Source organism: Cervus elaphus, chromosome 9, assembly GCF_910594005.1.
Source record: "Cervus elaphus chromosome 9, mCerEla1.1, whole genome shotgun sequence".
NCBI lineage: Eukaryota > Metazoa > Chordata > Mammalia > Artiodactyla > Cervidae > Cervus > Cervus elaphus.
Window position 1 is genome coordinate 13697695 of NC_057823.1, and position 21569 is coordinate 13719263.

Consider the following 21569-nt stretch of genomic DNA (forward strand, 5'->3'; position numbering starts at 1 on the left):
GTCTCCACTTCTTCACCTTCCATTTTTCCCTCAGTCTACTCCATTCCGACCTCCACCATCACCATACCACCCCCACCACCATGATCTCTGCCACCAACCTCCACTGTTTTCAGTACCATCACCATCACAACCACCACCTTTATTGAGATGAAGCAGGACCCCATGGTCCTTGCTGCCCTCAACATGGCCTCTCCCTGCCTTTTGTCTGTGATAAACTTTAGTCAAAGAAGAAGTTTAATCAGAGAAGCAAGAAATGTGGAAACAAAGGAAAACCGTCAAAGGAGACTAAAATAATAATAATGTAGTCATTAAGGATAGTCAATGACCTTTATTCTTTCTCAAGAGGTGTAGTTAATATTCTAAGCGATATCCTGTGAGCTGTCTTATAGATAGTGAAATACCACGTGGAGAAGTTAGCTGCCTGATGACCAGACTGTACCCAGGACTTGAGCTGCCACAATTCTGAGAACTGGCTGCAAAGAAATGGGAACAAGTGTACCCTGGAACTGTAGATAACTGTATCTAAAACAACCCAGATGATGCTGGTCAGACCAACTGACGACCACTTTAAAGATAACTGTTAGAGATGACTATGCTGTTTCTGCATGGAGCCCCCGCCGCTGCCACCCCGCTCCCCACCCCCGGATGCTAAAATGCTCTCACTCTCTGCTTCTCGGCACAGGTGGGACAGGCCTTTGGAGAGATGTCGGCCACCCTCCCCCCTGCCCCAGTGGCCAGCATCTGAAACAAAGCAAACACTCCTTTCCACCAACCTGGCCTGTTTACTGGCCATGAGCAGCCGGACCCACACACTCCTTTCAGTAACATTATCACCACCAGCACCACCAGTACATTGTCCCCGCTGCCACCGTCACCTCCACCACCACCTGTACTATCCTTCCCCACCAGAATCCTCATCACCACTGTCATCCTCACCCCTGGAGCTGCTCTTCCCAAGAACAGGACAGCCTCCTTCCTGCTCTGTCCTGTGAATGCTTTCAGTCGATTCACTTTGGTCTCTTTCCGTGGTCCTGCATGAAACTCTACTCTACTCATGTCTCCCCATCTATCTGGCCATTCTTGCCCTGTTTTCTCTATTAGCAGCTCCTCCACTCCTTGATTTTTGGGGGGAGGGGGGCTATGGCTGATCTGGATCTTCATCGCTGCTTGCAGACTTTCCCCAGCTGCAGAGAGCAGACATCAGTTCTTCATTTCAGCACCCAGCATTCTCACTGCAGTGGCTCTTCTTGTTATGGAGCACAGGCTCCAAAGCACAAGGGCTTCAGTACTTAAAACACATTGCCTTAGTTGCTCCACAGCATGTGGGATCCTCCCCAACTAGAGATTGAACCTGGGTCCCCTGCTTTGGCAGGCAGATTCTTAACCACTGGACCACCTGGAAAGTCCCTTCACTCCTTGATTTTTAAAATGCTTACTCAGGACTCTATTATTCTCAGTCTACAGTTGCTTTCTCAATGATTTAATCTATTATCATGGCTATAATTGGGCTTCCCTGGTGGCTCAGAAGATAAAGAATCTGCCTGAAATGTAGGAGACCTAGGTTCAATCCCTGGGTTGGGAAGATCCCCTGGAGGAGAGCCTGGCAAACCACTCCAATATTCTTGCCTGGAGAATCCATGGACGGAGGAGCCTGGAGGGCTACAGTTCATGAGGTGGCAAAAAGTCCAACACAACTGAGCGACTAACACTTTCACTTTCATGGTTATAATTGCCATCTATCGGCCAGGAGTGGAAGGGGAAAACCCTCCATTTTGTGATCTAGACTACATATACTGTGTATATAGAAATCACAACACCTCAAAATCAACTGATCCAAAACTCAATTCTACCTCTCCCCCCAAATCTGCTTTTCCTCAAATGTATCCTTTCTCTATAGTTCTGTATAGAAAATATTGTGCTAATTTTGCTCACTGCTATATCCCTAGAAAGTAGCACAGATTCTGTCATTCAATATATTCATCTTAGGCATTTTCTTGGTGGTCCAGTGGCTAAGACTCCACTCTCCCCCTGCAGGGAGCCAGGGTTCAATGCTTCATCAGAGAACTAGATTCTCCATGCCCCAACTAAAGATCCAAGACCCGGCACAGACAAACAAATACAAAATAAGAATTAAAATTTTCATCTTAATAAACATTTGCTGAGAGAGGGAATGATTCCCAAATCCTACATTGGTCTAGACAGCCCCAAAAGACCAAATAATTCATCACCTTCTACTATACTTTGAGACTCCAGCCAGATCTGATGAGTGCTGTCTTCTGAGGGAGAAGGGGAATCCCCAAATTTGTGAAAAAAAAAAAAAAAAAAAAGACTCTTCCACCAGATTTCCCTCTGGCACAATTTCACTTCTGTCTAAGAAACTTCCTTCTTTAATTTTTTTTTTGTGGATCTCTGTGATCAATTAATTTTCTTAGATTTTCTTTATAAGGATACATCTTTGTTTAACCTTCATTCCTCAATGATATTTTCACCAGATATAAAATTCTGAGTTGACAGTCTCTTCTTTCATCATTTAAAAATACTGTTCTACTCTGTTCAGATTTATGTAGCAGCCTGGATGGGAGGGGAGTCTGGGGGAAAATGGATACATGTATACATATTGCTGAGTCCATTTGCTGTCTGCATGAAAGTATCACAACATTGTTAATCAGCTATGCTCCAATATAAAGGTTTTTTAAATAACTAAAAATAAAAAATGACTTTTCCAAATCAGTATTATGAAAATGACTATACTACCCAATCTACAGATTCAATGCAATTTCTATAAAATTACCAAAGACATTTTTCACAGAACTAGAACAAAAAATTTTACAATTTGTATTGAAACCCAAAAGATGCCAAAATAGCTAAACTAATCTTGAGAAAGAAGAATGTAGCTGGAAGAATCAACCTTCTTAAGACTATACTGCAAAGCTACAGTAATCAAGACAGTGCAGTACTAGCACAAAAATAGAAATATAGATCAACAGAACAAGAGAGAAAGCACAGAGATAAACCCACACACCTTTGGGCACCTTATCTTTGACAAAGGAGAAAAGAATATACAATGGAGAAAAGACAGCCTCTTCAATAAGTGGTACTGGGACATCTGGACAGCTACATGTAAAAGAATGAAATTAGAACACTTCTTAACATCGTGTATAAAGATAAGTTCAAATGGATTAAAGACCTAAATATAAGACCAGAAACTATAAAATTCTTAGAGGAAAACATAGGTAGAACATTCTTGAACATAAATCACAGCCAAGATCCTCTTTGACCTACTTCCTGGGTTGTTTGTTTTAATGGAAGTAAAAACAAAAATAGACAAATGGGACCTAATTAAGCTTAAAAGCTTTCACACTGCAAAAGGGAACTATAACAAGATGAAAAGACAGCCTTCAGACTGGAAGAAAATAACTGCAAATTAAGTAAATGACAAAGGATTCATCTCCAAAATATACAAGTAGTTCATGCAGCTTAATATCAGAAAAACAAACAAACCAATCAAAAAATGGGCAAAACACCTAAACAGACATTTCTCCAAAGAAAACATACAGATGGCTAAAAAATATAAGAAAAGATGCTAAATATCACTAATTGTTAGAGAAATGCAAATTAAAACCACAATGAAGTAACATGACACATCAGTCAAAAGAGCCACCATCAAAAAGTCTGCAAACGGAACCGACAATGACTAGTGGTGTGTCTAGGCCTCCTGGCCTAGGTTGACCACAGCAAAGAAAGCAGCATAAGGACCACCAGAAATCTACAGTGAATCAGCGTTCCCATCCCTGCAGCCCACTGCCAAGCAAGTAGAAAGCAGGAAATACTGAGACTTCGTAAGGGTTGACTACCTCAGATTTGCTGCACTCATTGAGGGTTTCATGTAGATCACAACTTCTAGATAAGAAGATTGCAGATATTAAGTGTCAATGTGAAGCTAGAAATCAGCTCTACTGGATTCTTATCAGAAATCTTGCAGAAAGTAGGCCATCTGGGTTCTGATCTGCTATAAAAGATAAAGATTTAAGTGACTTTAATTAATCGGTCCTGTGCCCCATCCATAAGGAATTCTCTGTAGTAGGTTGTGGCTGGATTAGACTTCCTGGAACATTCCACTCTCAAAAGAACTGATGTGTTTGGATAATCTGTGGAGGGTTCTGATTTATAATTTAGTTTAAACTTGAGTTGTATCCTGAGATAACCACAAATTGAATTTAACCAAACTTGGGTCACCAAGCGGCAAAAGGAGTAGGAGGGAATAATCTTATTTCTTTTAGTAATTTTTTATTTGGGTAGTGCTTTTTCTGTGTTCTATATTAAAGTGGTTTTTTTTTTTTTTTTTTTTTGGCTATCACTTGGAATAGTTCTTTGACAGAGCATATCGCTTAGCTAAATAACCTGAAGTACGCATTGGAATTATGAAATGCCTCATGAATTTGCAGATCCTTAGAGAGGAACCAAATGACTTTAACGTAAAGGACAGTAAATGAACGGGACTCTAGTTCAGGTGCTGTTAAAGCCTCCCTTTATCAGGACTAAACTGCATAGTAAACTGGTGGAAAGAGTTTGTACAACTTCTGGTCAGGCCAAAGGAATCACTGACCTGTGTTCAAATTCAAAGCGAGAGCAGAACCTCAACTTAAGACACACTAAAGTTTCACAGATCTTGAATGATCTTTGACAAGAATTCCGGATGCATTTATACCCAGACATTTAAGGTATTAGGTATTCTGTAGATGCAGTGGTTGTTGCAGCCTAGCTTTGTTATCAACCTTCTGGGGTGTCTTTACATAGTTCATTTGGAGACTCAAGGGTGAAAGACAGGTGATGTAGCACTTCTGTCTTTAATAATTACAGCTGCAATTATCCAGTAATTTTTAGTCCTGAAAAGGGACATGAGGACGCCACCCAGGATTACTGAAAAGTCTTTCCATCTGGTAATTTCCTAGTTTTGTATAGTCTGGTAATTTCCTAGTTTTTTATCTTCAGTTCAGTAGAAATATTTCAAAGTGGCATGTGACCACTTGATGCAGAGTCTGGGTTTCTCTATAATAAAATCCCTTTGCCAAATGTAGGAGCTGCCAACTGGCTCCTGGCAAGCATGAAGCAGATGGGTGAGTAAAACTGTCCTGATGTGGGAGTATTTCTCTCTAGGAGTTGAGTCTTGATGAAAGTGTCAGTGCAGGAATCCTACTCCTGGGAGGCTTACAGAATCACCTGATGGGACCTGCAAACTGTATCTGGGCAACAATGTTGGGGTTATCTGAGGTGGCGGGCAGATGCCTACATTCTGATGTGCTTGGGTGAGTAGAGCCCGTCAAGCCAAGGAGAGGTTGGATGATTGAGAAACACAGGACTCTTGGTTAATCTAAAGACTTCATTTGGGAACCAGAAATCTTTTAACAAATCATCTCTTGGACCTTGAGCCACATATTTCCTCTGAAAAGCGCATTTCTTTTTCCCAGCAAAATTTTGTCAGGGATTATTTCATTAAGGAACTGAGATGAATATGTTATTTAATGGCATAAAAATCTGAAGACCTGCAGGAGATTTAAAAATTCCCACCCTTGTTATAACTTTTTTAAAGACTGTAGAATTATCAAAATACGTAAGAATCAAGTTTCAATGTGCTGTATGATGAGTGGATGAGGCCGTCCATTGTACTATTTCTTTGAATTCTTAGGCATGGGTTTGGCAGTGCAAATACTCTGTCATTAACAAATTCAATAAAAAGTAAATATATGGAAAAATCTGCAAACAATAAGTGCTGGAGGGGATGTAGAAAAAAAGAGAACCCTCTCACACTATTGGTGGGATTGTATATTGATACAGCCACAGTCAAGAACAGTATGGAGATTCCTTAAAAATCTAGGAATAAAAATACCATATGACCCAGGAATCCCACTATTGGGCATATACCCTGAGTTAACCATAATTCAAAAAGACACATGTACCCTAATGTTCATCGCAGCACTACTTACAACAGCCAGGACCTGGAGGCAAGCTAGTTGTCCATCAACAGATGAATAGACAAAGAATTTGTGATACATATATACAATGAAATATTACTCAACCATAAAAGGAACAAATCTGAGTCAGTAGATGAACCTAGAGCCTATTACACAGAATGAAGTAAGTCAGAAATAGAACAACAAATATGGTACATTAATGCATATGCATATATATATATGAAATCTAGAAAAATGGTAATGATGAACCTATTTGCAGGGCAGGAATAAAGATACAGAGAGAGAACAGAGTTGTGGACACAATGGGGGAAGAAGGTGGGGCAAACTGATAGAGTAGCATGCAAACATACATACTACCATATGTGAAACAGATAGCCAGTGGGAAGTTACTACATAACACAGGGAGCTCAACCTGGTGCTTTGTGATGACCTAGAGGGGTGGGATGGGTGGGGGGGTGGTGGTGGGAAGTTCAAGAGGGAGGAGATATATGTATACATACGACTGATTCACATTCTTATACAGCAGAAACCAAGACAGCATTGTAAAGCAATTATCCTCCAACTTAAATTTTTTAAAAAAGAATACACTTTAGCTGCATTAAGCTAGGAAAAAAATGACTCTTTCAGAAACTTTAGGTAACAATAGAGACACTCTAAATTCTGGTTTATCCAGCTCAAAACCACAGGGTTATTTAAAGTTTATTTTGACACCAACAGTCACTTCCTGCTCCTCGGATGATGCTCTGTAACTAAAGGGCATTCCTTTCCTAGGGTCAGTTGATTCTGTAATCCCAAAGACGATTAATAATAGCTAGGAAAATCTACTACACAGTGAGCATATGAAAATGTGTATAAAGGTGAAGAAAAGGTATATAAAATAAACAGATGAAAAGCAGAACCATGAGTCTGATTGTGAAAGACAGAAGAAGTTCACTTTTCTGATAGTGGTTTTCTAAGTCAGCTGACATAAGATATGTGTCAAGACTCATGAAATTTCCTTGAAATAGGAAAAGAGTCAAGAGCCCAATAGGGAGCCTTGAGAGCCATGGTGAGGGTTACCTGCACAGGAATGCGCGGGTTATCGCTTCTTCCAGGTATGTGCAACCTTGACAGTGACTGTACCTTAACCTGCCCCGTATCAGGGGCTACTTAGTTGAATAATTAGTTGTCTTTTCCTTCTCCTTTATCTTCTGTTCTCTTTGAACACTCTTCTTTCCCCCTTAGATTATGGTTTTCTTCTTCACCACGCTATTCAAACTGTACTCTCAAATATCCCTAAAATTTTCCTTATGGTTCAATCCAATGAATTGCTCATCTTCCTCTTCACGGGCCTTATTTTCTAACTGATTTCCTCTCCTCCTTGATAAGCTAAATAAACAGGGTGACAATATACAGCCTTGACGTACTGCTTTCCCAATTTGGAACCAGTCCCTTGTTCCATGTCCGGTTCTAACTGTTGCTTCTTGACCTGCATAGAGGTTTCTCAGGAGGCAGGTCAGGTGGTCTGATATTCCCATCTCTTAAAGCATTTTCCACAGTTTGTTGTGATCCACACAGTCAAAGGCTTTAGTGTAGTCAATGAAGCAGAAGTAGATGCTTTTCTGGAATTCTCTTGCCTTCTCTATGATCCAGTGAATGTTGGCATTTTGATCCTTGGTTCCTCTGCTTTTTCTAAATCCAGCTTGTACATCTGGAAGTTCTCTGTTCCCATACTATTGAAATCTAGTTTGAAGGATTTTGAACATGACCTTACTATCATGTGAAATGAGTGCAATTGTGCAGTAGTTTGAACACTCTTTGGGATTGAAAGAAAACTGACCTTTTCCAGTTCTTTGGCCACTGCTGAGTTTTCCAAATTTGCTGGCATGTTGAATGCAGCACTTTAACAGCATCATCTTTCAGGATTTGAAATAGCTCAACTGGAATTCCATCACCTCCACTAGCTTTGTTCCTGGTGATGCATTCTAAGGTCCACTTGACTTCACACTCTAGGGTGTCTGGCTCTAGGTGAGTGATCACACCATTGTGGTTATCCTGGTCATTTAGAATTTTTTGTGTGTAGTCCTTCTGTGTATTCTTGCCACCTCTTCTTATTATCTTCTGCTTCTGTTAGGTCCCTACCATTTCTGTCCTTTATTGTGCCCATCTTTGCATGAAATGTTCCCTTGGTATCTCTAATTTTCTTGAAGAGATCTCTAGTCTTTCCCATTCTATTGTTTTCCTCTATTTCTTTGCACTGATCAATGAGGAAGGCTTTCTTATTTCTCCCTGCTATTCTTTGGAACTCTGCATTCAAATGGATATCTTTCCTTTTCTCCTTTGCCTTTTGCTTCTCTTCTTTTCTCAGCTATTTGTAATGCCTCCTCAGACAGCCATTTTGCCTTTTTGCATCTTTTTCTTGGGGATGGTTTTGATCACCACCCACTGTACAATGTCACGAACCTCCATCCATAGTTCATCAGGCACTCTATCAGATCTAATCCCTTGAATCTATTTGTCACTTGCACTGTATAATCATAAGGGATTTGATTTAGGTCATATCTGAAAGGCTTAGTGGTTTTCCCTACTTTCTTCAATTTAAGTCTCAATTTGGCAACAAGAAGTTCATGATCTGAGCCACAGTCAGCTCTCAGTCTTTTTTTTTTTTTTTTTTTGCTGACTGTTTAGGGCTTCTCCACGTTCAGCTGCAATGAACATAATCAATCTTGATTTCGGTATTGAGCATCTGGTGGTGTTCACGTGTAGAGTTGTCTCTTGTGTTGCTGGAAAATGGTATTTGCTATGACCAGTGCATTCTCTTGGAAAAACTCTATTAGCCTTTGCCCTGCTTCATTTTGTACTCCAAGCTCAAACTTGCCTGTTACTCCAGGTGTCTCTTGACTTCCTGCTTTTGGAGAACCCTGGAAGATGATGAAGGACAAGGAAGCCTGGCATGCTGCAGTCCATGGGGTCACAAAGTGTCGGACACAACTGAGCAACTGAACAACAATAGCCTCCTTGATAGGGCATTCCAGGTGGTTCATTGGAAAGAATCCTCCTGCCAATGCAGGAGACCCAAGTTCAATCCCTGGGTCAGGAAGATCCCCTGGAGCAGGAAATGACAATCCACTCCAGTATTCTTGTCTGGGAAATCCCATGGACAGAGGAGCCTGGCAGGCTATAGTCCATGGGGTTGCAAAAGAGTTGAACATGACTTAGCAACTAAACAACAACCACCACCACCTCCGTGATAATTTCTGTGACCCAGCCCTGCCCTACTCTTCCTCTGCCTCTCCTGGTATTATTTTTCCCTCCTCCTTTTCCCTTTTCCTGAATATTAGCAACAATAACCAACATTTTCAAGTACTCACTATGCACCTTGTATGTTAACCCATTAATCCCCCTAATGGGCTCATCAGGTGAAGACTAATATTATTTCCATCTTGTGGATAAGAAAGCTGGAGCACAGAGAGATTATGGTAATCATCCAAGGTCACACAGCTTGTAAATGGTAGAACTAGGATTTGAACCCAAGCCACCTCACTCCAGATTTTTGTTAATATGCTTTTGATTGGTTTTTTTTTTTTTCTTTTTTTCTACTCTTTCTCTCTAGAGGTATCCCAAGACTCCTTGACTTCACCTCTGCAGAAGGTTCTCCAACTTTGAAACCCCTTCCATTCTCTGGCTCCAGATCAAATAACAATATCAATAGCTGCAATATCAGCCCAAACTAACATATATTTGAGCACCAACTTTAGGCTGGCATCAGGCTAAGATTGTTCTATATTCATTATCACACAGTACCTCCATATTACAGACACAAAAATGGCACCACAGAGAGGTTGCTCAAAATCTCACAGTTATTTAGTTGCAGAGGCAGGTAACAGACCATAAAGTCTATCAAAATAGTATAATATTAATATAAGCTACTTGAAGGAAAATGCCAGGTCCCCTTACCCTTGCAGCCCCTTCTGCAACATCTCCATGCAAGAGGGATCTGGTATATATTTGTGGAGTCAAATTTAAGTGAAAGAGTGTGCAATATTTTATATATCAATTATGCCCGCATGCATGCTTCCTAAGTTGTTTCAGTCGTGTCCGACTCTTGGCAACCCCATGGACTGTAGCCCGTGAGTCTCCTCTGTTCATGGCATTCTCCAGACAAGAATACTAGAGTGGGTTGCCATTTCCTCCTCCAGGGGCTCATCCCAATCCACGTAGCAAACCCAAGTCTCCTAAGGCTCTTGCATTTCAGAAGGATCCTTTACCACTAGCACCACCTGGGAAGCCCATCAATTATGCCTAGAAAAGTTTAAAAATTATTTTAATGAGAGAAGTGCAAACAAGGTGTTTCCTGCTTTGGGGCAACTGCAGGCAGAGTTCTGGAAACTCCTAAGATGGATCATTTGTGAATGTCAGTTATCCATGAACTCTCTGCCCTCATCCCGAGATGGAAGAGGCAGGGTGATAGAATGAGCAGCAAGTGAAGAATTAAAATAGAATTCTACACTTATGGTTACCAGGGGGAAGGATGGGGGGAATTGGCTAGTTAGGGAGTTTGGAATGGACATGTACACAGTCCTGTATTTAAAATAGATAACCAACAGGGTCCTACTGTATAGCTCAGGGAACTCTGGTCAGTGGTATGTGGCAGCCTGGATGGGAGGGGAGTTTGGGAAAGAATGTATACATGTATATGTTTGGCTGAGTCCCTTTGCTGTCCACCTGAAACTGTCACAATATTGTTAATCAACTGTGCTCCTACACAAAATAAAAAGTTAAGAAATAGAAATCTATTGCAAATAAAATGATACTTGAGGCAGCTAGCCTTTATGGAGTGATTTCAGCCAAACATTGTGCTTTGCACACTTATGTCATCACCCCAAACCCAGGAGACAGGCAACACTGTCACCCTGTTCCATATATGGAATCTTAGAGAAGTTAAACAACTTGCTCAAATTTGCACAACTGGTGTCAGAAGCATTTGACCCCTAGGGGACCTGTTTCTTCATGAACAGAAAGAGTCAGCTGAAGATTTCTAAAGTCTCCTAGAATTCCGGGATCCTGACATGCTAATGACTCTTTGAGAACTCTAAGTTAAGTCTCGTGTGCATATTATCGAGCACAGGATTGCTGGCTGGGCTGAAAGGAGACCTTTGAAGACTAGCCTTCAGGAAAGTTGATGGTGCCCAGACTGCCTGCATTTTAGGAATCAGGAAATGCTGTCCAGCCATGTGTTTGACTAGCTGCCTCTGCAAGCTATAGTCGCCACTGGGGCAGATGTGATGTTAGTGTTGCTGTTGTCGTAGTTGTTGTTCTAGTTGTGGTGAATGGCAGCTACTCTCCAATGTCCATTCTACTTGGTTGGTTTCTGAACAATTGTTGTTTTTGTTTAGTCACTAAGTCTTTGGGATCCCACGGACTGCAGCACATCAGGCTTCCCTGTCCATCACTATCTCCCGGAGTTTGCTCAAACTCATGTCCACTGTGCCAGTGATAACATCCAGCCATCTCATCCTCTGTCGTCCCCTTCTCCTCCTGCCCTCAATCTTTCCCAACATCAGGGTCTTTTCCAATGAGTCAGTTCTTCACATCAGGTGGCCAAACTATGAGAGCTTCAGCTTCAGCATCGGTCCTTCCAATTCAGGGTTGATTTCTTTTAGGACTGACTGGTTTGATCTCCTTGCAGTTCAAGGGACTCTCAAGACTCTTCTCCAACACCACAATTCAAAAGCACCAATTCTTCGGTGCTCAGCCTTCTTTATGGTCCAATTCTCACATCTATATATGACTATGGGGAAAATCATAGCTTTGACTAGACGGACCTTTGTCAGCAAACTGATGTCTCTGCTTTTTAATATGCTGTCTAGGTTTGCCACAGCTTTTCTTCCAAGGAGCAAGCATCGTTTAATTTCATGGCTGCAGTCACTGTCCACAGTGATTTTGGAGATTAAGAAAATAAAATTTGTCACTGTTTCCACTTTTCCCCTTTCTGTTTGCCACGAAGTGATGGGACTGGATGCCATGATCTTAGTTTTTTGAATGTTGAGTTTTAAGTCAGTTTTTTCACTCTCCTCTTTTACCTTCATCAAAAGGGTTTTTAGTTCTTCTTTAATTTCTGCTATTAGAGTGGTATCATCTGCATATCTGAGATTGTTGAAATTTCTCCTGGAAATCTTGATTCCAACTTGTGATTCATCCAGCCTGACATTTTGCATGATGTACTCTGCATATGAGTTAAATAAGCAGGGTGACAATATAAAGCCTTGATGTATTCCCTTCCCAGTTTTGAACCAGTAAGTTTTTCCATGTCCATTTCTAACTGTTGCTTCTTGACCTGCACACAGGTTTCTCAGGAGACAGGTAAGGTGGTCTGGTATTCCCATCTCTTTAGGAATTTTCTACAGTTCTTTGTGATCCACATAGTCCAGGGTTTTTCATAGTCAATGAAGCAGAAGTAGATGCCTTTCTGGAATTCCCTTGCTTTTTCTATGATCTAACTAATGCTGACAGTTTGATCTCTGGTACCTCTACCTTTTCTCTATCCAGCTTGAACACCTGGAAGTTCTTGGTTCACATACTGCTGAAGCCTAGCTTGAAGGATTTTGAGTGTTGCTTTGCTAGAATATGAAATGAGAGCAATAGAACCGTAGTTTGAACATTCTTTGGCATTGCCTTTATTTGGTATTGAAATGAAAGCTTACCTTTTCCAGTCATACCAGTTGTTAAATATATTGTACTTGCCAACGGAAAATTATTCTAGACATTAGTATATGATAAGAGAATGAAAAGGAGGTAAGGAGAGAACTAACAATGAGAATGGTGTAAGATTTATTAAGAAAGGAAGAAAACACCCACCTATCCATCCAGTACCTTCAGGTCTTTGCAAAAGCAGGAACATGGCTGATGACACCACCAGATGTTGCAAAGGTTTGGGGAAGAAAAAACTGCACTTTAGCAGCCACAGTAGAAGCAGACTTCACATAGAGGCAGCCTTTATTTTCCAAAAAGGCAGAAACAACACTTCCCTTCCAAGATACGTTTCTGGAATCTTGCCAATCCTCCATCAAGAGGAAGACACTTGAATCTGGGTGGACATATGGCTTGCTTATAACCAAGAGAATATGGTGGAATGGAGCTGCATGACTTTTTTGACTGGATCTTGAGAGAAGATGTAGCCTGGTTGGCCTGAAAACTCATGCTTAGAGCTCTGAAGCACCATGGGAGCTGCCCGACCAACACTGCTATGATGGGAGGAAGCCCAACTATCCCAGGCCCTGAGGTTACATGAAGGGACAGCAATGCTCTGCCAGTTCCCAGCCACTTCAGCCCATTCACAGTCTAGCAGTAACTGCCTAAGAAACCTCAAGCCACAAACGCTCAGCTGAGTCTTTTCCAGATGCCCAAATTACAGAAATCATGAGAGATAACGGAATAAATGTTGCTTTTTATATACATTCTTTGCTTAATATTCTTTGCCATTATGGTTTATCATAGGTTATTTTTTTAAATTGGAGGACAGTTGCTTTACAATATTGTGTTAGTTTCTGCCATACAATAATGTGAATCAGCTATGCAAGCATGCTGAGTTGCTTCAGGCATGTCCGACTCTTTGCGACCCTATGGACTGTAGCCCGCCAGGTTCCTATGTCCATGAGATTCTCCAGGCAAGAATACTGGAGGGGATTGCAATGCCCTCCTCCAGGGGATCTTTCCTGACCCAGTGATGGAACCCATGGCTCCTGCATTGCAGGCAGATTCTTTACCACTAAGCCATTGGGGAAGTCCTGAACCAGCTATATGTATACATACATCCCTTCCCTCTTGAGCCTCCCTCTCACTTTCTGCATTTGACCTCTCTAGGTCATCACAGAGCACCAGCTGGGCTCCCTATGCTACACAGCATCTTCCCGCAAGCTATCTATTTTACACATGGTAGTGTATATATATCAGTGCTACCTTCTGAGTTTATCCTGCCTTCTCTTTCCCCTGCTCTGTCCACAAGTCCATTCTGTATGTCAGCACCTCTATTCCCACCCTGCAAAAAGGTTCATCAGTACCATCTTTTAAGATTCCATATACATGTGTTAATATACAATATTTTTCTCTTTTTGTCTTACTTCACTCTATGCGACAGACTCTAGGTTCACCCACATCACTACAAAAGACCCAATTTCATTCCTTTTTATGGATGAGTAATATTCCATTGTATATATGTACCATGACTTCTTTATCCATTCATTTGTTGATGGACATCTAGGTTACCTCCGTGCCCTGGCTTTTGTAAACAGTACTACAATGAACATTGGTGTATATGTGTCTTTTTGAATTATGCTTTTTCTTAGGGTGGGATTTCTGGATCATACAGTAGATTTATTCCTAGTTTTTTAAGAAATCTCCCTACTGTTCTCCATACTGACTATATCCACTTACATTCCCACCTATAGTGCAAAAGCGTTTCCTTTCTCCACATCCTCTCCATCATTTAATGTTCGTAGTTTTTTGATGATGGGAATGTTGTTTATTAAGGGCAATAATTATCATTATTCGTCAATCAGTAACTGATACCCAGCCCTTGGGGAATATCCTGGGCTCTTTCCTCAACCATTTCATGTGTCTCCCTTGTGTTTCACTGTTCCAGGACTCTGCTTTCTGCTAAGCCTTTCAGGAGCCGTGGCTCGGCAAATCAAAGGTGAGTGCTCGAAGCCTTGCTTTTCCATAGCCAGAGACCAGTGAGTATGTAGACCAATGATGCACCTGAGGCCACTTACATCTTCCATCAGGATAGAGAAAGGAGGCTGCTTCTGGGAACAGAACTGGGGCAGCCTCACTCCTGTAACTCTTTTTAATTCAAAATTTCATCAAATTTAGGTATCTTTTTTTGGCTGCACTGGGTCTTCGTTGCTGCCCGAGAATTTTCTCAAGCTGTGATGAGCAGGAGCTGCTCTCTAGTTGTGATGTGTGGGCTTCTCGTTGCAGTGGCTTCTCTTGTTGCAGAGCATGAGCTTCAGCAGATGTGGTTCCTGGGCTCCAGAGCACAAGCTCAGTAGTTGTAGTGCATGGGCTTAGTTGCTCTGTAGCATGTGGAATCTTCCCAGACCAGGGATCAAACCCGTGTACCCTGCGTTGACAAGTGGATTCTTAACCACTAAACCACCAGGGAAGTCCTCAGTTATCTTTTCTATTTTACTATTATGTGCCCAAGGTAGAAGTAGAACAGTGAATCAAACACACCAAGTCTCATGAAGTGAACATTCTGGTGGGGAGAGACAGAGCATGATAATAATCATTTCATCCCATTCATAAGCAAGTCAACAAAAAATGAGCAAGGTCATTTCAGCTTGACTTTAATCCCTAGGCCAACTCACTAGATTCTGAGTCACCAAGTCTAGAGTGGGGCCTGAGATTCTGCATTTCTAGCCAAAAGCCAGAGGATGCATTCTGAGTAAAGGCTCTGCATGTTGTCCTCCGTTGTATTCCCAGCCTCCACTCCTCATGAGCCCTGGCAAGCTCCCAGATTTCTCCACTAGACCTAAAGCTTGAGATACTTCCTCAGCTACATTATTCCCATTAATTTTCTTTTTTTAAGATTTTTTTTCTTTTTTAAAAATAATTATTGTATTTATTTTTGGCTGTGTTGGGTCTTTGTTGCTCCACAAGCTTTTCTCTAGTTACGGCCAGTGGGGACTAGTATCTAGTTGTAGGGACGAGGGCTTCTCTTGCAGTGGCTTCTCTTGTTGCAGAGCATGGGCTCTAAGTCCCTCAGTAGTTGTGGTTCACAGGCTCTTGGGCCCAGGCTAAGTAGCTGTGGCACAGGGCTTAGTCGCTCCTCAGCATATGGGATCTTCCCAGACCAGGGATTGAACCCATATCTCCTGCATTGGCAGGTGGACTCTTTACCACTGAGCCACTAGCAAAGCCCCCTCCACTCATTTTCAATGGACCACAAATAAGATCCTTAGTGATCTCCATCTAAATGAAGTTATACATAGGGTTACAAAGGTAACATGCACCCTTATCAGAATATACCTTCTGTGGTACCCTACAAATTCAAGTTTTTGTAATCACAGCTGACACTGGTTATGTGCCAGGCACTGCTCAAAGCATTTTATATGGATTAATCCACTTACCCCTCACAATAACCCATTTTACAGAGGAGGAAATTGAGGCACAAAGCAGTTAGGACACTTGTGCAAAGACACACAGGTGGGAAGAGGTGGAGCCAGAATCAAATCCATTGTCCAAGCTCTTAACCAACTCATCCCCTTTTCTATATTCTGCAATGATCTTGAGAATAGCATAGTTATACTGCACTGAAAGGTTTGTGTTAAAAATTAATTGGTTTAATGCCAACCCCAGTCCTTTATCATGCACAAGAATCACACGTGCATAGCTTGGGTTTGATGTCTTTCATTCTTTAATGTACTAGCATTTCACAAAAGGAAAAGGGTGCCGCTTCCTCAGCCTTGAGAGGCCCTGGCTCAAAAACAAAACCAAACAATAACAGGAGAGTTTTTGACTCAAATGTAGTTCAGTCACTCAGTCGTGTCTAACTCTTTTGCGACCCCAGGGACTGTAGCACTCCAGGCCTCCCTGTCCATCACCAGCTCCCGGAGCTTGCTCAAACTCATGTCCATCAAGTTGGTGATGCCATCCAACCATCTCATCCTCCGTCGTCCCCTTCTCCTCCTCCCTTCAATCTTTCCCAGCATCAGGTCTGACTCAAATGACATCTGACCTAACTCTCTTCTCTTGCAGGGACCTGTACCCATTGCCCCCAAAATGGTTTATGTGTCAATAATACTCACTGTACCTGCAAACCTGGATACATTTCTTCATCCAAGGAGAAATACTTCAGCTACCCCTTCGAGACATGTGAAGGTAAAGGGGTAATTTTCTTTTCTTTGTTTTTTTGTTTGCTTGTTTGTTTGTTCGTTTTTCGGCTGTGCTAGGCCTTAGTTGCAACACGCAGGACCTTTTAGTTGCAGAATGCAAACACTTAGTTCCCTGACTAGGGGTCGAACCCAGGCCTCCTGCATTGGGAGCTCAGAGTCTTAGTCACTGAACTACCAGGGAATCCCAGGGGTAACTTTCAAATCACCCAGAGGTGGACGTGGAAGGAAGGCAGCATAAAGGCTGTGAGGAAGTAACCATAATATGTAATGCTGAAAACCCTGCCAACTCAACCTTCACCAAGAAAAATGCTTTCATGGTGTCAGAAAAGTAGACTTTTCCAGAACTTGCATGTGTCTGACTCTTTGTGACCCCAAGGACTATAGCCTGCCAGGCTCCTCTGTCCATGGGATTTTCCAGCAAGAATACTGGAGTGACTTGCCATTTCTTCCTCCAGGGGATATTCTCGACCCAGGGATCGAACCTGCGTCTCCTGTAGCTCCTGCGTTGCAGGCGGGTTCTTTACTGCTGAGCCACCAGAGAAGCCCCCTTCCATAACTTAACTAGGTCTCACTTTCCTCCTCCATATTGTGGGGATAATAATGCTGACCTCATGAGGCTGGAAGGGGAATTGAATAAGGTACTTAATGTGACCATACTGCATGAATTACAAAGCACAATGCAATTTTGTGCAATTTTTAAAACATTTTCTTGGCTGCACAGCACAGCATGTGGGATATTAGTTCCCCAACCAGAGATCAAATCTGCACCCTAGCTTTTTTACCGCTGAGCCATCAGGAAAGCCCTCGTTTACTATTTTTTTATTTCAGTTCTAATATCTCCCTAATTTCTTTTTTCCAAGGTCTTAAATACTCAGGTGCTTTATTTTTCATCTTTCTTCAAAATAAGGACATTTAAGGCCATAACTTTTCCTGTAGTAAAGGTTCAGATATATTCTACAGGAAGAAATATTATTTTTATTAATCTGTGAATGGTTTGTAATTTCCTTTTGATGTTTTGTCACTCCAAGAATTATATGGGAGGGTACTTCCTAATTTCCAAACAGTTAAGACTTTTTGTACATGTTTTAATTATATATTCTTAATTTTTAAATTTTTATTTTTATTGATTTACAATGTTGTGTCACAAAAAGATACAACGTTGTGTTACTTTCTGTTGTAACGCATATGTATATGCGTGAATCAGTCACGCATATACATATAGCCACTCTTTTTTATATTCTTTTCCCATATAGGTCATTACAGAGTACTGAGTAGATTTCCCTGTGCTACACAGCAGGTTTTTATTAGCTATCTACTTTATATCTAGTAATGTGTATATGTCAATCCCAATCTCCCAATTTACCCTTCCCCTCCCTATCCTCTGGTAACCATAAGCTTGTTTTCTACATTCATGACTCTACTTCTGTTTTGTAGATAAGAATACCTTTTTTTTAGATTTTAAATACCATTTTTTAGATTCCACATATAAGCAATATCATATGGTATTTGTCTTTCTGCGTCTGATTTACTTCAACTCAGTATGACAATTTCTAGGTCCATCCATGTTTCTGCTAATGGCATTATTTTGTTCTTTCTTATGACTAATATTCCACTGTATGTTTGTACCACATTTTTTTAATCCATCCCTCTGTGTTTCCATGTCCTCACAAGAGGCCCCATCTCCAAATACAGCCACGACTGGAGTTAGGGCTTCAACATATGAACTGGCCGGGGCAGGTTGGTGGGTGGTGCAAACAGTCAGTATCCCATTTAATGACCTTGGCACTTTCCATTCCTTTGTACACGAAGTCTGAGGATTTCTGTGGCTCCTGGAGACCACTCAGTCCACACTCAGAACAAATAGAAGTAACGGGGAGTTTATATCACCTGTAAGCATTCCTCACCATTTCCCTTCCAGTGCTTTCTGGGATCATTTCCTAAATAAAATACTTGCACTAGAATCCTTGTCTCAAAGTCCACTGCTTAGAAAACCCAACCAAAATCTGCAAAGAAAGGAAACAACAAAGACAACCATTACCTTAACCACGTTGTTCTGAAAAGCCAGGATAGACTGGTGGAAAGGATACAGCTTCTGACACATATTAGATGCTCAATAGATCTTTGTCAAACAAATGACCAACTTTCTCCTATGTGTTCCAGATATTGATGAATGTAAACCACCCATTAGTATATATTGTGGAGTGAATGCTGAGTGTCAGAATATCAACGGAGGTTTCTACTGTCACTGTATTGCTGGATATAAACTTCTCTCTGGGAAATCACAATTCACGGATTCCAATGAGAACACTTGTAAGAGTAAGAAAAATTTTTGTTTTCTTATCTCCCCTCCTAATTTTTAAGTGAGTCTAACACCAGCATGTGTGTGCTCAGTCATTTCCAATTTTTTGTGACCCCACGGCTCCTCTATCTTTATAGCCCACCAGGCTCCTCTGTCTATGGAATTTCCCAGGCAAGAATACTGTAGTGAGTTGCCATTTTCTCCTCCAGGGGATCTTCCCAACCCAGGAATCGAACCCTGGTCTTTTGCATCTCCTGCATTGGCAGCCGGATTTTTTTTTACCACTTGGGAAGTCAGAAAATATATATTTGTGGAGAGGCCAGTGAATATCTATTCTCTGGAGGGAAATGGGTGATATAAAGAGGAAGTGAAAAGAAGGAAATTTAGATAAATGATGGGATTAAGAATGCAAGTGAACTTTGGAGATGATGTCACAGGTCACAGGATGATGGTTGAGATAGGATTCTTTGAGTTGCAAAGTAGAGAAATCCACTCAGGTTAACTTAAGGAAAAATATGAGTTTATGATAAGATTCAGGGGCTTTCCTGGTGGCTCAGTGGTAAAGAATCCATCTGCCAATGCAGGAGACACAGGTTCAATCCTTGGGTTGGGAAGATTCCCTGGAGGAGGAAATGGCAACCCACTCCAGTATTCTTGCCGGCAGAATTCCATGGACAGAGGAGCCTGGCAGACTACAGTCCATGGGGTCACAAAAAGCTGGACATGACAGACCACTGAGCACGCACACACACATGTGATGAGATGCATGGATATGTCTTGGGTAAAAATACTGCTGGGTACTGGAATGAACTGAAGTTGGGGACCCAACACTGTCACGGCACCCCAGTCTCTCATACTCTGAATCCTCTTCTTCTCCTCCCCTTGCAAACGGTTTCTCTGCTTCCTATTCCACAGGATAGGAAATATGGCCACCAACAGCTCAAAACCTTACCATTGCTATTGATCCAACCACCAAAAGAATGGTAACTGATTCTCTCTCTTGAATATAATTGCATATTCTTTAGAAATGTAAAAATTGACACAGTTTGAATCATATGCCCACCCTTGGATCTGTGATCTTGGATAAGCATGGTAAATGTCATAGAAATCATATAGGTAGAGAAAGTCTATACATAAGAAATACAGGACTTGGCAGACTATCCATGAAGTACTGGCTACAGTTGAAGTCATAAGAGAGAGAGTCTCTAACTCTGAATGCTGGGAAACTGATTCATGGAGAAACAATAATGCTGATTGACATGTATATATATATATATGTATATATATATATATACACACTCATACGTGGGTGCTCAGGCGTGTCTAACTCTGCAACCCCGTAGACTATAGCCCACCATGATCCTCTGTACATGGAATTTTCTAGCCAATAATACCGGAATGAGTTGCCATTTCCTACTCTGGGGATCTTTCTGACCCAGGGATCAAACCCTCCTCTCTTGTGCCTCCTGCCTTGCAGGCAGATTCTTTACCACTGAGCCACCAAGCAATACTACTGATAGACAATATTTATTTCAACTGTACTATGTGCCAGAACAGAGGAGCCTGACGGACTACAGTCCATGGGGTCACAAAGGGTCAGACGCAACTGACACACACATACCAGGTACTGCACTGAGTACTTTACACTCTTTATTTCATTTACAATAATTGCATGGGGTAAGCACTGTTATTACAGACAAGGAAACCGAAGCACCCAAGATTTAAGCAACTTGTGCTCCTGCCCATCCAGTATCAAAGCCATGAGGTTGGAGACTCCACAGCAGAAAGAGCTTAGAGGAAGACTAACAAGGGTCATTGTATCCCACTCACCCCTCAAGATCCCCTAAGGAGCTCGGGGTCATGAGCAGCACAAGCCTTCAGCTTTGATATCAGGAACTCTCATATCACAATTATCAGGCCATCTTTATACCATTAGGATTCATACCAGGTCAATTCTGAGATTCCTTCCAATGGGAGGGTCCAGGACTCCTCGATCCTTCCAGAAACTGAGTCTCAGAACAAAGAGGAACAATTCTGCCAAAGGGAAGCGAGCCACAACTACTGAAGCCCACTCTCTCTAGAGCCTGTGTTCTGCAACAAGAGAAGCACCACAAGAAGCCTGTGCACTGCCGTAACTAGAGAAAGCCCCCCTGCAACAACAAAGATCCAGTGCAGACAAACACCAATAAATAAATAATTTTTTAAAAATTATTTAAAAAGCAGGACTATTCAGGGACCTAAGACCCAAACTCCCTTTAAAAAGCTTAAAACAGGATTCCAAGATCAAACTGGAAAGGAACGGTGGTACAAAGGCCCCCACAGGTACAGAGATGCCTGTTCCGGAGACCCGCACTGAATCACAGAGACTCGGCCACTCCGCATCAGGGTTCTTAGGTAGCGAAGGGGCCACGGGCAGTCTTCATC

General features: G+C 41.7%; 1 protein-coding gene across 3 annotated transcripts in view; it reads left to right on the forward strand.

The window, feature by feature from the left end:
- The first annotated feature begins 6937 nt into the window (after positions 1 to 6937).
- Positions 6938 to 21569, forward strand: part of ADGRE3 (adhesion G protein-coupled receptor E3) — a 56126-nt gene continuing 41494 nt past the window's right edge. The window contains exons 1-4 of one of the 3 annotated variants that reach the window (XM_043911197.1): positions 6938 to 7066; positions 14593 to 14643; positions 16710 to 16832; positions 19007 to 19162. In XM_043911197.1, coding sequence (XP_043767132.1) covers positions 7018 to 7066; positions 14593 to 14643; positions 16710 to 16832; positions 19007 to 19162 — 379 coding nt within the window. In that variant the 5' untranslated portion in view covers positions 6938 to 7017. Of the gene's footprint in view, positions 7067 to 13815; positions 13887 to 14592; positions 14644 to 16709; positions 16833 to 19006; positions 19163 to 21569 lie in introns of those variants that run through there. The other 2 variants (XM_043911198.1, XM_043911199.1) reach the window with 2 other exon arrangements.